At 41.5% G+C, this 16,794-nt stretch overlaps 1 protein-coding gene across 6 annotated transcripts in view; it reads left to right on the top strand.

Moving 5' to 3' along the window:
- KDM1B (lysine demethylase 1B) overlaps positions 1-16,794 on the top strand; it is a 639,352-nt gene that overhangs the window by 481,706 nt on the left and 140,852 nt on the right. For all 6 annotated transcript variants that reach the window (XM_069218247.1, XM_069218264.1, XM_069218273.1 and 3 more), the window contains one exon: positions 8,206-8,331. In XM_069218247.1, the coding sequence (XP_069074348.1) occupies positions 8,206-8,331 (126 nt within the window). The remainder of the gene's footprint in view (positions 1-8,205; positions 8,332-16,794) is intronic.

The raw sequence follows: 16,794 nt of genomic DNA, 5'->3' as shown, positions 1-16,794 counted from the left end.
TGTGGTCTTACTTCAGAAACAATAAGACAACGGCCTGGAACATCCCGTCTTTTACTTACCCCACATTCTGACAGAAGCTGAACGCAATTATTTTGTTTTAGAATGGGAATTACTTGCTCTCAAGGCTGCCTGTAAAGAATGGAGACATTTCCTAATGGGTACCAAAGAACCGTTCAAAGCAAGAATTGATCACCGAAATTTACAATGTCTGAAATTTCCAGTGTCGAAATAGCCAGCAGGCAAGATGGGCTTTATTTTTTTGCCAATATGACTTTGTAGTGGCCTATATTCCTGGATCTCAGAACCTAGTAGCTGATGCATTATCTTGTCGCTATCTAGAAAGTGCTAACACTTCCTTCCAAAGATAATAGAACCCAGTCGAATCATTGGAATTGCCCAGTCCTTTCTTGATCGTGTTAAGACAGACTACCAATATCTTCCACTTGAAGAATGGAATATCTTGAGTCCTCAATTACAAAAAAAATCAGGAATACTTCTATTTTTGCCGACCAAGAAAGTACAGTGCGAGACTTTACAGATGTGCCATGATTCTCTTGTGGCTGGTCATCGTGGAATCAAGAAGACACAGGAGTTGCTCCTACCTTCTTTTTGGTGGCCTACACTTAAAACCGATGCAGAATCCTATGTAACATTGTGCCCTATATGTGCTTAAACAAAGACACCTTGGACCAAGCCAGCAGGATTATTGATGCCTTTGCCTGTTTCCTCTGCTACATGGCACACCCTATCTACAGATTTCATATGTTCTTTACCGTCTTCTTCAGGGAATCATGTCATTATGGTAACCGTTGATTCATTTACCAAGATGGCGCATTTCACAGCCTTAAAGAAATTGCCTACAGCCAAAGAAATTATCATATTTTCATGCAAGATATCTTTTGTCTACATTGTCTTCAACAAGTAATCATTTCAGATTGGGGACCCCAATATGTGTCACACTTTTAAAAGACTTTTTGTTCCTCATTACACATTGATATCTCGTTTTCATTGGGATTTCATCCACAGACTAACGGTCAAACTGAATGTTTAAATCAGGAACTCCAACAGTATTTACATTGTTTCTGTAATGCCGCACAAAGAAACTGGTCTGATATCCTTTCTTTAGCTGAGTTTTCATATAATAACACTGTGCATAGTGCAACAGGATCAACACCTTTTTGTTGCACCTACTGCTTCCATCCCAATACCTTCCCAACAATACCTCGTGTGCTGCCTCCTGTTCCTGTGGTTACATCATTTGCTCTGCGACTGCCATATTCCGGGCCTGATCAGTACCACTCTTTTGGCTTCTAAATAAACTATGAAAAGAAGGGCTGATGGCCGACGTCGGGAGGCACCATCTTACGAGCTAGGAGACAAAATATGGCTTTCTTCCAAATTTCTGCCTTTTCGTTTTTCTCAAAACCTCCACTTTCTTCTTGGTTTTCCATATTGTCTTCTTCTGTGGTGGTTGTCTTCCCAGCATGCCCTGTTCCTTTTTCCTTTTCTACCTGGATTGTTTCTCATTCATTTCTATGTGGCTTTTCCCAATCCAAGATGGTGTTGTACGTTCTCCCTGTTTTGTCACTTCCTGTTTCATGGTAAATAAGCACTGCAGTTCCCTCCTTCCTTGCGTTGCAAACGCTTCCGTCCTGGTGGTATCCTCCCTCCTGTTTCCAGTTTCTTAACGCTCCTGCATTTTTCCCTGCGGATTTGATTTCTATTTTGTCGTTTTCTTTGTTTTTCCTCTTTTTTCAGGAGCTCCTGTGAAAGAGGGTTTTTTCCCCCATTACTTGGGTTTTTCCTCTAGGTCTCCTTCTGGAGGGTACGGTCTGCCTTGGCATTTTTCTTGTCAGCAGCACCGTGGCTACTAGAAGGGGTCGCCCTTATCTTGGCCACACCAGAACCAGTAAGAAACCAGGCGTCCCTCCAAGTACTGCAGATTACAGTGGTAAGAAACGTGCAGTCCGTGACACAGTCGTGGTAGGTGGAGCTCGACCGGCTGCTTCTTCACACAAGCCTCTTCCAAAGGTCAAGCCTACCAAAGGCCTCAGTGGCAGGATCAGTCCCGGCACAGGGAGTACTACTCCTCCAAGAGAGGCCAGAGAAATCGAGGCTGCAGTTCCTTCAGGGCCCAGTCACATGGCAGTCAATCAGGTGAGTGTGAGTCTTTCCTCCCAGTTAAAGGTGGGAGGCCGGCTAGCTTTGTTCAGTCACAACTGGAAAAAGTTTACTGTAGGCACATGGGTTCGTAAGACGGTTCTGGGGTTCCACATCAAGTTTTATGGCACCAAGTACAGCCTTTCAGGCTGCATCCACTAACATGTGTCAGCATGGACATGCTAGGTGCATTGGTGTGTTCAGTCACGTTGCGATCCCATGGGGTTCGTCACTGTCTAAGTCTTAAACTTTTTGGCATCCGTGGCCACGCAGGACATGCCCTATAGACCAGTGAATACTTTCGACTTGGCTGTCTCTAGAGGTCATGTTCGATTCAGGGGTACCGAGATGGGGAACACCCTTTACTTCATAAGACGATATGGGGTATCCGTCTCTTTTTGCTTCCAGAACCAAGGTATTCAGCTTTTTGGGATGTTAACCAGGTTCTGCGTTTTTTCTAGTCTTGGCCTTGGAATCCATTTCTTTCTCATAAACAAATCTCTAGGAAACTAGCCATGCTTTTATGCCTTCTTTCCTGTCATGCAGTGTCCGATGTAAGAGCCATTGACCTAACTGGTCGGGTTTTCACATCGGAGGGTGTAACTTTTCATATTTCCCACCAAACGAAGTCCAATGCAGAGGTCGTTTCCTATCAAGCTTTTGATAATTCTCCTAAGTTTTTTTGTGGTAAGATGTTTAAAGGCTTATAGAAGCGTGACGGATGAGTATAGGCCCCCAGGGGAGCAACAGTTGTTGTAGTCCTTCAGAACAAAACTACAAATATGTCCCTAATACAAAATGGGTTCCTACAGATGGAGTCCCAAGTGTAAAAAAATAAATGAGTGTCTCAAGCCAAAAAAAAGTTCAAAATACATTTAAATATATCTAATATTAGTAATCAAAAATACATTTATTCAGTGATATACATATTCATAAATCCAATTATAAGCTGACAACACAATTTCTTAATAAATAATTTTGTTGTATACCCTGGAAAATATCTATAGAACCTAAAAATAGTGAACACAATCATACCAATTCACTCACACAGACATTTGAAAGATGTAGCAAGGACAAGACGTAGTCAAGGAAAACAACGTAAATCACAGTACAGAAATCAGATATACTATCCCAGGCGGGCTACCCGGTCTCGCTGGTTATGCTCCAACAAAATTATGATAAACCAGTTTCCTAATCCACAGGCTATTAGATTATAAGGAAGTCCTTTCTTTCTATTGTATTGTTTCTTCAATCAGAGCTTCTTTTATATGAATCTCCTTCTTTTATGTAAGTCCTTCTTTACATCTTTATATTTAAGGGAACATAATTCAGTCCAATACACTGTCCTTGTCCTATGTATAAATGCCACTACAGGTCCGTCTCCTACAAAGTAGTGCTGACGTACGTTTCGGTGAAAAGTGGCCCATCCGAGTCACTCGCCTTCTTCAGTGCACAGATAGTTGACATGAATAGAGTAATCCCAGAGACAAAGATAATATGCATATAGTATATGTTTCTGAAATGTAAAGAACAAGTTTAATATATCTCTGGGCTTGAGACCACATAATGTACAAAGCTTAAAAAAGAAAGAAAGAGAAAAAAAAGAATAAAACGAAAAAAGAATATTGGAAATTTCCAATGTCACCTGATTCTCATGCAGGAAGAAGAAAAGGTGTATCCTAAAACACTCCCTGAGGAGTGTAATTTTATGTCCTCAGTCATGCATGGCTCATTATTAAAATATTTTCGTGGCATGCTCCTTATAGGTTTTTTGGGAAAAAAATAGGTAATCCAAAGAGTGATCCAAAGTAGCTTAGAGTTGTATATTACTCTGAAACCTGTAGTATCTCAAATAGGAAGTACTACAGACATTGTTCCCAAGATCATGCTCTGTGCAAAGTGTCTCTCCGTCTCGAAACCAATGTGAGATGATAACACTCCCTTACTTTGAAGCAGAGGGGCTGAAAGAATTCCTGTCATTTGCTTCCACAGTGGTGAAAATCCCTCAAACACCCCCTTTTGGTCAAGGTACCTAAATACAATCAAACATTATCTTAAATTTTATACAAACTTGCAGAGCTGCTTGTATTTAAGCCTTCAGCTAAGAGAACCAGGGCCTGTCTTTTGGTGTAATTTTACAAATACTTCCTCTCTCTTACCTTATACAGCTAGAGTTGCCAGATTCTGCAATGCTGAGACTCTATCACACGCCTATTCACTGTTATTCCTCCTCGAATTGGTAGTACCACACCAAGGGTATCCCCAAGCATTGGGCGGTGGGACAAACGCCAGCAACAAACACATTCGCGGTCAATTTTATATTGGCAAAATCAGTGGGCTCCCACCCTTCCTTTTTCATTACAACTGCTGAAATGGCAGTATTCGCACACCCAACAGTTGTCTCAAGGCTGTAACGGCAGGGGTAACACCAGCAGCAAAAAAGAGTTTGCGGGTTCGTCTGAACTGTTATAAAGATGGAAAGCGGACAATTAAACTAGATGACGGACCACAAACAGGAAGAAGTAGGAAAAATGTCAGGATGCCACATACATATGCGGGCACCATCTTGGAGTATGTATAGTCCCACTATGTATATTAAATTATGTGGGCACCATCCTGGGGTATTTACAGTCCCACTATATGTACTGAATAGTCAGAGGACGGAGCGGAAACTCTCCCAAAGTAGAAACTGTGAAAATAGATAGATGTTGAAAATATATTTCTCGACAGAAAAAGCATTCTGTGTGCAGAAATCTTACGATGGAGCCATGAAAACTCATGTGCCCTCACAGAAAAGAGTCTTCACACTGAATTCCATCATATGGTAGAGCCAAATAAGCTTATACACCTTCACAAAATGCTGTTTTCCCATGGTATTCTATTGTTCAATCCTTGATTTACCGTATTAGAAAAATAAATCCAGAAGACTTCCCTTATCCTTCTATATTTATCCTGATCCACATATAATGAAGTCATCTTTTCTAGGATGATCCATTGAAGTTCTCCTTCATGATGTTTTTCTACACAATGGTCAACTAAAAGGGCTTGGAGACGCTTGTTCCTAATGGCTGACTTGTGTACACTAAAACGGACTCTAAACTGTTGTCCCATTTCTCCTATTTATCCCAGATGACAAGGATATATGATACAGTAAATGACATTGCAGCTTTGGCAGTTTGTCATGTTCTTTAGATATATTGTTTTATTGTTATACTGGAAGGAATCGGAAACCATGGCTTGAACACATGCATGACAGGTTCCACATCGATAATTGCCTAATACGGGCTGGGTCCCTGTGATGCCTTTCTGGATGAATGTATTTTCACTCTTGAGACGTGATTGTACCAATTTATCTCTTAAGTTGGAATTTCTTTTAAATGCAAACATTGGTCTCAGGAGTGGGGTATCGTCATTATTAGTGTTCAAGATATTCCAATGGGTATTAATAATTCCCTGTATCTTGTTATTGATATTGGAATGTCTAATTACACATACCATTCTAGGCTGTTCTTTTTTTCTGGTGTGATTCCAGTAAAGTGTCACGGTTGTAGTATTTTGCCCTTCTATAGGCATTCCTTATTACCCTATAGGGGTAACCTCTCTGAAGAAACTTCTCTTTAATTTTAATAGCATTCTTATCATATTCAGTTAAACTGCTACAGTTCCTTCGTATTCTGTAGAACTGGCTGAATGTAATGCTCTGTCGTTGACTGCTAGGATGATAACTCTTGAAATGTAATAATGTATTCCTAGCTGTGAGTTTCATTTATAAAGTCACTTGGAGATGTTCCCTTTCCTCAAAGATCAAAATATCCAAGAACTCTATTATATGGTTACTAAAGTTAGAAGTGAATTTAAGATTGTTGTCACATACATTTAGTCATTCTATAAATTCCTGTAGTTGTTCCTCCTCTCCTTCCCATATAAAAAAAGATGTCATCAATGTACCATCCCCAATGGGAGATATTTTCAAAGAAAGGAGCAATTTCATTATATATGTACTTCCTTTCGAAGAGACCCATATAGATATTCGCCACACTCGGAGCATAAGCGGGTCCCTTGCTAACTCCCTTGATTTGTCTAAATATTTCTCCATCAAATTCAAACACATTGTTTCTCAGCACTATATCAAGACAACTCATTATGAAATCGACAGGAACATCTGTAGTTTCTTCCATTAGTATCTGTTGAACCGCATTGTAGGCTGCTTCTTGTGGAATATTGGTATTTAGCGCCTCAATGTCTAATTTAACTATTAAAAATTATAATTTCTCCAGTGTCTTTGATATAGGAAGGGAATCTAGAGATCAAGGGTTTAAGGAAAAAGTCAATATATTTAGATAGTGGTTCAGTCGCCGAACCAATAGTAGAGACAATAGGTCTGAGAGGAGGATCGTTAGTCTGTTTGTGTGTCCTTCAGAAACCTTTCAAAGCAGTGCCCTCCCAACTATTGAAAGGTGGATAAGGGGTATCATGCAAGAGGCTGGCACTGATGTGTCACATTTTGGCGCTCACTCTGTGAGTGGTCCTATGGCTTCAAAAGCATTCAGTGTAGGTGCTTGTTTGGAAGACATCCTGAATGCAGCTGAATGGTCTTTGGACTCGATATTCAAGTGGTTAAATTTAAAACCGGTTTTGGATATAGCCTCTCCTGTGGTGGGCAAGCTTTGAACCAGTGTAATCCTCACCTCCAGGCCTGACATGGAATGTACAATTTCCTAGCATTCGTAACAGAAAGTTTCAATTCTATTAAGGACACGGAGGTGAGGATTATTCCCAAACAAGGTGTATGGAGATAATGCCCCCGCTTGCTGTGACTTCTCAGGTCGCAAGGCTCTCAAATTGTAGAAGAGGATTATCATAAGGGATAAATATTATTTATTGATTTGCTCAAGGATATTCATGATTTGTTGGAATGGAGAGTCCTTTCTTTCATCCACTGTTATGTGAGACTGAGTTTATTATTAGGTTTTTTTTTTCCCCGCTCTTTAGCATGATGATGTTTTTTTTGCTCTTTAGCATGATGATGGTTTCCAGTCAGAGTCCTCTCAGTATGTTTAATTTTTCAGGCTCTTACACTAATAAAGGGGAATAGAACTTTTTAGGGATCATCACCTGTCGCATGAATGAAAGAGGAGGAGTCAGAGGGAACGGCTCGATATTAAGAACCTGAAGGAGACATGATTGGTTGAAAATTTTAGTGTTTTTCCATGGGAATCGTGGTAAAAGTAGTTCTGCTGTTAGGGTTGTTGAAGTTTGCTGAAGTAAATAAAAATGGAAAGGTCAGCATAATCCACGCTTCCTTAATAGAATTGAAATTTTCTGTTACGAATTTTGGGAAATTTTACATTTGCTCTTAGCTAGATGGATAGCTGAGGTTTCTGTTAAAGTATCACATTTCCCAACTAAGTTGCCCAAGCAAGGCAGCTCCGCTTTAGACCGAGGTGGCAGGCAATGTAACTGGCATCTAATTATTGCACTAATATAGGGATGCAGGTTTGTCTCTAACACTCATTTACTTTGCTGTATGATTATTTGACTCTGACATGGAACTAAAAAGTGCCTTACGTTCTTTTTAATTGGGAAGATTTTGTTTGCTGGCAGCTGAGCCTACTTTAAAGTTTCTGAATTTAGTGTGTAAATTAAAATATACGTGTCTTTTTGCTGAAAGATATTCATTAATAAAATATTATATTAATATCACATAATGCAAATGAGACTGCTGTCATCCCATGTTTAGATATAAAGGTGCAGGAGCAAACCAATATGTAAAATAGGAAGATTGGTTAAACACAACAATATATGTAGACACAGTGGTTCAATGTTGAATCTTTTCATTTGTACAATAATATAATTTGTATATAATGTAAAAAACATAATTGTTTCTGTATATTTGTTTAATTGGTTTTGTAATTAATATGCCCTACAAATTGTCACAGTGAGTCCATGTAAACTGTTGTCTCTGTATGCATCCTATGTTAGTGCATTCATAAATAAAGTCTATGAATTAATGTTTCTTTTGCACAATTCATCATCTCTCCGTAGGTTGCTCTGCAGTTTTCACACAGATTTTGGGATGGCAAAATTCAAGGAGCAGATTTCTTTGGTCATATTCCTCCGAGTTCTAACAAACGTGGTCTTTTTGGCGTCTTCTATGACATGGATCCTCAGGTTATACACAATAACATTTCATGTATTTTATCGTAACAGAATAAATTGATGTTAACTCTGTCTTCTGCGAGAATGAGGAGATGAGAGCTCTCTGTCTTTGGTTTGAGAATAGGTCAAAACTTTTGGCCCTTCTCAAAAGTCTTTCCAGTCCTGTCACCTTTGCACTTGAAAAGTTGATTTACGTTTGCAATTTCCAAATCTTGATTAACAGAATTAAGATTTGCATTATTTGCTCACTGCAAATTGAAATTATAACAGTGGCAAATCTGCTAGTTGGGTGGATTTTTTACTGTCATGCCTTCAATAAAGGAATTGGAAAAATATACCACCCTTGGCTGTGGTAGAGGTTGAGCATTGGGAATGTTAGGTGCATCCAGAAAATCTGAATCATAAATCCCAAGCATTCTTGAAGAATTTATCCCCAGCTAAACTTTTTAGTTGTTGCCATAGGTGTGCATTTAAGGTTGGTATGAGTCCCAAACACAGTTTTTTCAGTGCGAGTGAACATAGGGTGGTGATTTCTCCACCTTAAAAATATTTTATTTGTGTGGAGAAAACATGGGAAATAATTCACATATTTGTCTTAAATTGACAGATTCTTTGCATACAGACAATCCACACATGTAGAGTTGGGTTTGATGGCTGTATCAAAAGTAATTATAATAACTTGTTTCTTCACAGGGCACTGTGCCATTTGATTCTGTAAATAAGAGATGTTGCTATTCCTCAATTGAATGATACTAAATTGAGCGACCTTGGGAGGATGGAACCTATCAGTGGGGGTATAGTGATGAAATTTTCATTTAGATTAGAATGGATCATTGCAACTTGACCTTTGATTTGGCTTTCCAATCGTTGCTCTGTGTGTTAAAGCACTGCTGTTTCATTGCTAGAGCAAGGCTTAAAAACTGATTGAAAGCCAGAAAGCAACCTTAAAGTGTCAACTTTGGGTTCTGATGCTTTCTCACAAAAAGCGAAGAAAAGGCAAGGTGAAAATGGCTCTATAATTTGCTGTAGTCAAGGTGTGGTGTTTTTCACAAGGTGTTCACAGTGGCTTCCTTCAGAGAATCAAGATATATTCTTCTTTGTAAAAAAGCATTCATAACTCAGGAGAAACCTTCAGCTAGGTTAATGCTGTTTTCTTTTATTAAGAAGGGTGGAATCATGGCCGATCTCGAACCTGTTTGGTGATTTTTTGTGAATAGTTTAACAGCATCATAGGGCACCAAGATGTTGAATTGTTAAATACTGATGTATAAAATTATGTAGTATGCCTGATTTTGTTCTTAATGAGTTGCTTTTCTGTATTGGGTCTATAATATTTTGACAGAAAAGTTACAAAGATAGCTGCAAATGTATTGGGATTGTTTTACTGGGAATAATTTACTCTGAGTAGGGAGATTTTGATCTTGTAAATATTAAATAAGTCTTTGCTACAGTAGTGAGCTGCACCTACAAGTGTTTTGTGCACAGCATTTTGGTAGATGTGTTGGTGAGCTCTATATTTTTGTTTGACTTCCAAAGAGATAGACTCACGCCATTTGTGCCCTAAGTGGCTGCTTCTTTGTTGCAGTTAGTGAAATTCCTGTAAGGGCTGCAAAGGGCCCTTGATGAGATCATTTTTTTTTTCTAAGGGGTCAGTACATCCAAGGTGCATTTTGTGTTTTTTCTGAAATTGAGGCGGGATCTAGATAGAATTATTTATTCAATTGTTGAAGGCATAAGGAGAGAAGTATGTCTTGATAAAGTCTTCCTTGTTTACTGACCATATTTTACCAGTGAATGTGTATGATTCTACTAATTAATTTCTAGTTAATGTGTGTATATTTCACTGTTCTGAGCAGAATTACTAGGCATTGCAGTGACCACAATATGGCCAGACTAAGATATTTGAGTAGTCGTATAGGGGAACTGATTAAGCTCAAGGAGAGTACCTAGTAAACTTAATTTTGTATGAGGTTTAGATAATTTTAAGCTAATATGTAATAATAATCTGAATGAATGACATAACCTTTTGGTCTAGGACTCCTGGGATCCCGTCTGGAATCTGTTGTTGTAGTGAAAGTACAGGATTTAGCTGACAAAGTTCTTGAATGTCAGTCCAAGTCCTATATTATTAATGTGGAACATGCAGTCACACAGGTAGGAATAGCAGTTCCATCAATACAGACAAAGATTTAAGACGCGAGGGAGACAGTGGTGCAAGTGATTCCAAATTAATACCATTCAATTTTCTGTGGTAACATGATTTTACATGACACCTTGTCTTTCATTAAGGCCCATCCCTCTTGCAGTGAATAGGTGTATTTTCCTTTTCACTTAAAAGATCAAAGATGTGTTGAGCATTTTTCATCACAGAGTGCTCATGTAAGAGTGAGATACATGATGCACATGTGTTGTCGAAGTTGATCTCTGCAGTTTGTGAAATGGTGTAGTATCTTTTGTAGCTTGTTTTCAGTTTTGTGTGTGAGAAATCAGGATGAGAGATTTGAGGCAGAAATGAAAGGAGGAGACACTGCTACTGTAGCATCACTTCTACTGCAAAGACATGCATGTAAGCAAGGAAAGTAAGTACTTTAATGCTAGGGATGATAAGGTGAAATGGGAGAGTGGAGAGGCCAAGCCTCTTAATGCTTGAGGACAAATAGAAGGGAAGAAGGCAAATAATAAGGACACTGGTAATGGAGTTAAAGAGAAAAGGATTAGAACTGTGAGATAAAGGAGGTTGGATTCAGCTTGAGATATTAGATTATTAGTAGAAAGATGGGATAAAAGAATACGTGTGAAGAAGCTAAGGGAAGATATTGCTACATGACAGCAGGGGGTTATCTGGAGGGGTGCAGCAGGGGCATGAAGAAGAGCAGTTACATGTACGGAAAGAACTACGTAGATGGTGAAGGGAAGAGCTGGCGGGATGTACACTAGACACAAACTTGTTTTACTCTACACTGATTAAAGTTACTCTGTACCAGGATTACCCAGTGTTTTCCCACAAGGTACCGACTAATCCACTTGACAGATTTGCTAAGTGTATCTGAATAGGAGTAAAATTGTGTGTAAAAGAACTGATGTATGTTTGGACTGTGGTTGTCCAATATTGGTAATTGGGGAGCCAGTGCGTGTCACATTTTCAGCATACCCATTAAGAAAAATATACTTACCTGTAACTCTAGTTCTCTGTCAGTGTTATCCCACATGGAGGATCCTGGAATACCTTTAAAATACACACACCAATTTGTTTTGGTGCTATTCTGACACTAATTGATGGAATTTGACAAACATTAAAAGGGAAAGCACTAGTTATTGATTGCAGTAACGCCTGTGTGTGTGTGTGTGTGTGTGTGTGTGTGTGTGTATATATTTATAATTCAGGGTCTACTTCTTAAATACCAAAACAGTTCCTTCACCAACAAATACATTTAATTAATCGATTATCTCCATCAGTAACCAGGTGACTATGCCAATTAAACTGAGAGAAGTACAGTGGACAAAGCCAGTCTTGGCAATATGGATCAGCAAAAAAAGCGCTCAGTGCTGACATTTGTCATGGCCTACAGGTTATGAGATTGAATTCTGGCACAGTCTCTTCTGCCTTCCAACCTTCTGAGTTCAATAAATGAAGTATCAGTCCATAGAATAAAAATAGTACACATCCTCCAGTGTTGCATCTTTTATAGCTTCACATGCTTGAATCATTCCCCATCGTCAAAGTAGGAGTCTGACAATACCATTAAATAGCAGTGTAGAATGTCTACATAGAAATAAATGTTAAGGACATTCACTTTAGTAGCTTATTCACATAATTTAAAAAAGACCCAAAGTCCAGGCGACAGCTCCCTATAGAACCCTCACACAGAGTCTCCAATCCCTCAGATTTTCTTTCTGCACTTTTCTACATACTGGTATTGTAAGATTTCTAATTTTATTGGCATTATGTCTGAAACAGCTAAAAAAAGTTGATTTATACCCTGTATTTTATGTAGGAGGAAAAGATTTCATTCAGAGGACCCGCACCAGGATTGTGTTTACTGCTTGTACCCTCAGCATAAGGTGAAAGAGTGTAAGATCTGTTGCACCTTCTCTACAAAAACATTGAAAGACCGTGAGAGTAGGCGTCTTCTGTAACTTCAGAAGACTAAATCTGAAGCATCTGTCAGTTCTGAAGAGGACAGTGACACTTCCTCGACCTCTCACAGAAGGTCAGGTTAGAGGGAAAGATCCTGTGACAAGGATTCTACAGAGGAACCTAGAAAGGCCTTCGAAAAGACTCACAATGAGTCTGTCAGGGGGATGCTTAAAAAGGAGAAAAGGGAAAAATCCTCCAAGTACAGTAGATCTCAGCCTTCTACTCCTCCTAAAAAATCTGGATTTCAGTCTTCAAGATCTGCATCAGAACCGTTGACGGTGAAAACAACCTTAAAACTCTCAATGATGAGTTTTTCGCCAATGACACCATCAACGAGGACAAGCACTACATTGTCATTGATGACTAGTTCAACGATAATGCCTTCCAGTCTTGCGTCAGCGTCCATTCTGGTGACGAAAATCTCATCAACTTAACCACTGTTGACGCTGCAGACACTGCCATTTGTGACAGCGACACCAACGACAGTCCTACTATTGAGGCCCCAGTCGGCGGCCTCAACCACAACCCCATCCATGACGAGCTCGCCAACAAAGACTTTGTCATCATTGACAGCCAAGAAGGGCTCGGCAACTATGTCTCCAATGATCATAAACAATTCAAAGGCTTTCCTGCACTCAGAGCACACCACTTCCAGTAAGGTGTCTCCATACCCTCCAAGCCACCTTTTGGATATAGAAGACTCAGAGAATGAGGGACCATTTATAACAGCAAATAGTCTCTCAAAGCTAAAGGTGAAGTGCTAAGACTTTGAGGAAGAAGAAGAAGACCAATCCTACAAAGGGTATTGCCAACAGCCCAAGTTTGCTTATAGATCCACACATCAGGAGGAGCACTATCAGTGACGTGACCAGTCTCATTCCCAGGTAGATGTCATACAAGTGACTATGACTATTGTAGGACCTACAGGGCATGTTAAGAGACTACCAAAAGAGGTTTCCTGAAGCTGCTCACCCATCTTCACCTGAGTAGTTCACTGTTCCACCTCCTTTGCTAAAAACTCCAGAACCCTTTACACCACCATTGACACCCAGGATTTCCTTGGCATCCAACATTGTTGCTCCCCAAGAGAAGGCCCATCTTCAAATGAGGACGATCACCAGGAAGGAGAGATTCCTGAGAATTGCTCAAACCAGGAATGTGATGATTACCTAATTCCTACACCATATCCGACGCCCCTAAGCAGACAATTCCTGTGCTGATAATGTAGGATGATTCCATACCCTTATGGAGAGGGTTGCGGAGAGGTTTCAACTCCCCATGACTGTCAAACAGTCGGACTGTTTCTTATACAACTTTAAGGAGCCAGCAAGAAATTCTGTGTGTGCTATTCTCATAGATTACATCTGGCAGAATGGCACAAAAATAGGGCAGAATCCAGCTAAAGAGGCTCCAGTCTTACTTCAGATTGACACAAAATACAAGGCCCCTGAAGACTCACCAGCCTGTTTAGTGGGCCATCCTAAGGCGGATTTGGTTATTGCACAAGCATCTCAACGCCCCTCTAAAAACTCCTCTGGACCTGTTTCTTCTCCTCCGGATCATGAAGACATGTGCTAAGACAACATAGGCAAAAGATTCTCATCAATGTCTACCATTACAGTACGCACTCCGAAGGCTCTTGCCATATTGGGCTGCTACGACTGTGTCAAATATCAGGGCACTGATTAATCTAGTGCCTCAGAACAGAAAAATGGAAGCAAGGATAATCCTTCAGGAAGGTAAGAGAACATCTTCAGAAATAATTGACTGCATGAGGGACATTGCATCTGCTAGGTTCTGCCAGTTAGCAGGGGCGGCAGTCTTGAGGCAGCAAGGATGGTTAAAGTCCATCTTGTTTAGACCTGAAATCCAAACAAAAGGATTGGACATGGCCTTCGACAGAGAAGCCCTTTTTGGAAAACATATTGATAAAGTGCTACAGTCCATCAAGGCTGATACAGAAACAGCAAAGTCGCTGGGAACTCTACAGTTCTGCAAGATGCCCTTCCAGGGAACACTTGGTAGAGGACTCTCTATGTTTCAGGGGTTCCAGCAGCCATTTCAACAACAATAAAGGCCATATTATGAACAGCACTCTTATCGTCCACCACCTGCAGCAGTCTACAACAAGCAAGGGCCTCGCCAAAAGCAAGCCTCTCAAGTGTCTGCTACCCCAAACCCCTTACTACCGGTGGGCACAACATCTCTAATTACTCCCATCATTGGCGGGAAATAGCAACCGACATTTGGGTATTGGACCTTGTCACCTATGGTCATACCCTAAAATTCCAAACAACTGCCTACAACTCCCCCAAGTGGAGTGCACCCACCTCGTCTTCACTTACTTCAAGAAGAAGCCCGCACCATGTTGAGAAAAAGGGCAGTAGAAAAGGTTCCTCAGTCTCAATCCTCCATCGCATAAGGGAATGGGTTTCTACTCCTCCTTTTTCTTTATCTGAAAGAAATCGGGAATGGCGACCCATTCAGGATCTACAAAGGTTAAACAAATTTTGAGGCAAGCAATTGTTCTGAATGATCACTGTTCCGGACATCCTGCGGCTCATAAATCACGAAGACTGTATGACAACTCTAGATTTACAGGTTGCATACTTCCACATCCCCATACAACCCAAGTATCGAAAATTTCTGAGATTTATAGTAGCCGGCACTCATTACCAATTCAAGGTTCTCCCTTTCAGTCTCAAGTCAGCTCCACGCATCTTCAGGAAATTCTTCGCTTCTGTGGCCACTTCACTGAGAAGCATTGGATATCAGGTATTCCCATACCTCGATGACTGGCTGATAAAGACTGATAAAAACACCCACAGCCAGCCAGGCAACGGAACCTGCCTCAGCTTGTTATCCATCCAATTTGCGCTCTCGGGCAGTCATCTCAAATCATCGACTATGCCATCAAGAACCATAGTGTTGGGGGGGCGGAGCAAAATGGCTGCACGCTAGTGCAGCCCTGCGGCTGAGAGACACTATCCGCTCATTAGCCTGGTCTTTGGCACCCATCTAGTCTGCAGACTACTGGCCTAGTGCATGGGAGAGCTGGTGACCCTGCTACCACCACAGGCTGCCCGAACGCAGGTGAAACAAGGCATCTTGGCATGGCGGCCGCCTGAGACGCGCAGAAAGAGATTGCCTGGTCGCTAGGCCTGAGCTATAGATGGAGAGAGCCTGCCCTTGAAGCTGCCAATGGAAGATGCTGACTGGCAGAGACTGAGGGAATCCTGGCGGGCAATGCGGACCCAGTTGGTGGCCTCTCGCGGACCGCAGCCTCCTTGTGAGCAGTGGCCATGAGAGTGACTGGGTGTTCTGCGGCTCCGGGCAGATTCCCCTTTTTCTGATCGCGTTACTGGGCCACCTGGGTGAGCGACCGGGAGGCACATAGAAGTGACTTCTGATGTGATGATGGAGGTGAGGACCTACACTGAGAGGCGCTGGCCTGGGGGAAACACGTGGCCTCCCGCTGAGACAAGCCGTGGGCCTCCTTTGACATTGTGGCTGCGGCCTCATTCCCCCTGGCGCCTGAACCTAGGTAAGCGCTCTATAATTACTACTGCAAGAGGGGCCCGCCATTATGACATTACCTGAGCCTGATGGAAGTCGCTGCAGAGTGGTGCAACGGGGACAGTGGAGCTGTGTAGAATGTGCTAAGTTGGCCAGACTGGCGTCAGTGGGCCCCCTCCCTGGCTTGAGGGTTGAAGTGACAGTGCTACCAGGCGTGTGCGTCACCTAGGGTGCATGTGGGCCCACAGGAGAGGCAGACCTGAGGTGCTACTCGGGCGGAGGGGGGGGACATCATGGCAGGTTTGGTGCAGTTGTCAGGCTTGTAGATTACGGGGCCTTTGGGGGAGAGCAGAAGCTGCTGGCAGCCTGAGGCGAGCTGTTGCAGGAGCTGCACCGTTGGGTGAACTTGACACATCTCAGGAGGCAGGTGCCTGTTCCACTGTTCCTGTATGCCCACAACATGGAGCTCTATGTTCTAGAACTGTGTATGCATTTGACCACAGTTATAACAGAATATATCCGCTATAAATACTACTCCGGCCTCAGTATCAACTGATCGAAATCTATAGTTTTCCCATTGACTCGCCATGACGCCATTTAAGCTAGACTTACCTTTGGAGTGGAGCACTGACCCCAATAAGAATCTCAGGATATGGGTACATAGGGACCCGGAGTTAGTGATCCGCCACAACTATGAGGTGGCTGTCTCACAGTTTAAGGATCAAATTAAGAGGTGGGTATGCCTGCCACTTTCACTGGTTGAAAGAGTGGCACTGGTAAAGATGTTGATACTGCTCAAGTTTCTTTACCTGTTCACCAAT

The sequence above is a fragment of the Pleurodeles waltl genome, chromosome 2_1, assembly GCF_031143425.1.
Source record: "Pleurodeles waltl isolate 20211129_DDA chromosome 2_1, aPleWal1.hap1.20221129, whole genome shotgun sequence".
Classification (NCBI taxonomy): Eukaryota; Metazoa; Chordata; class Amphibia; order Caudata; family Salamandridae; genus Pleurodeles; species Pleurodeles waltl.
The sequence above is the reverse complement of the archived record's forward strand: the minus strand, read 5'-3'. Positions and strand labels throughout refer to the sequence as shown.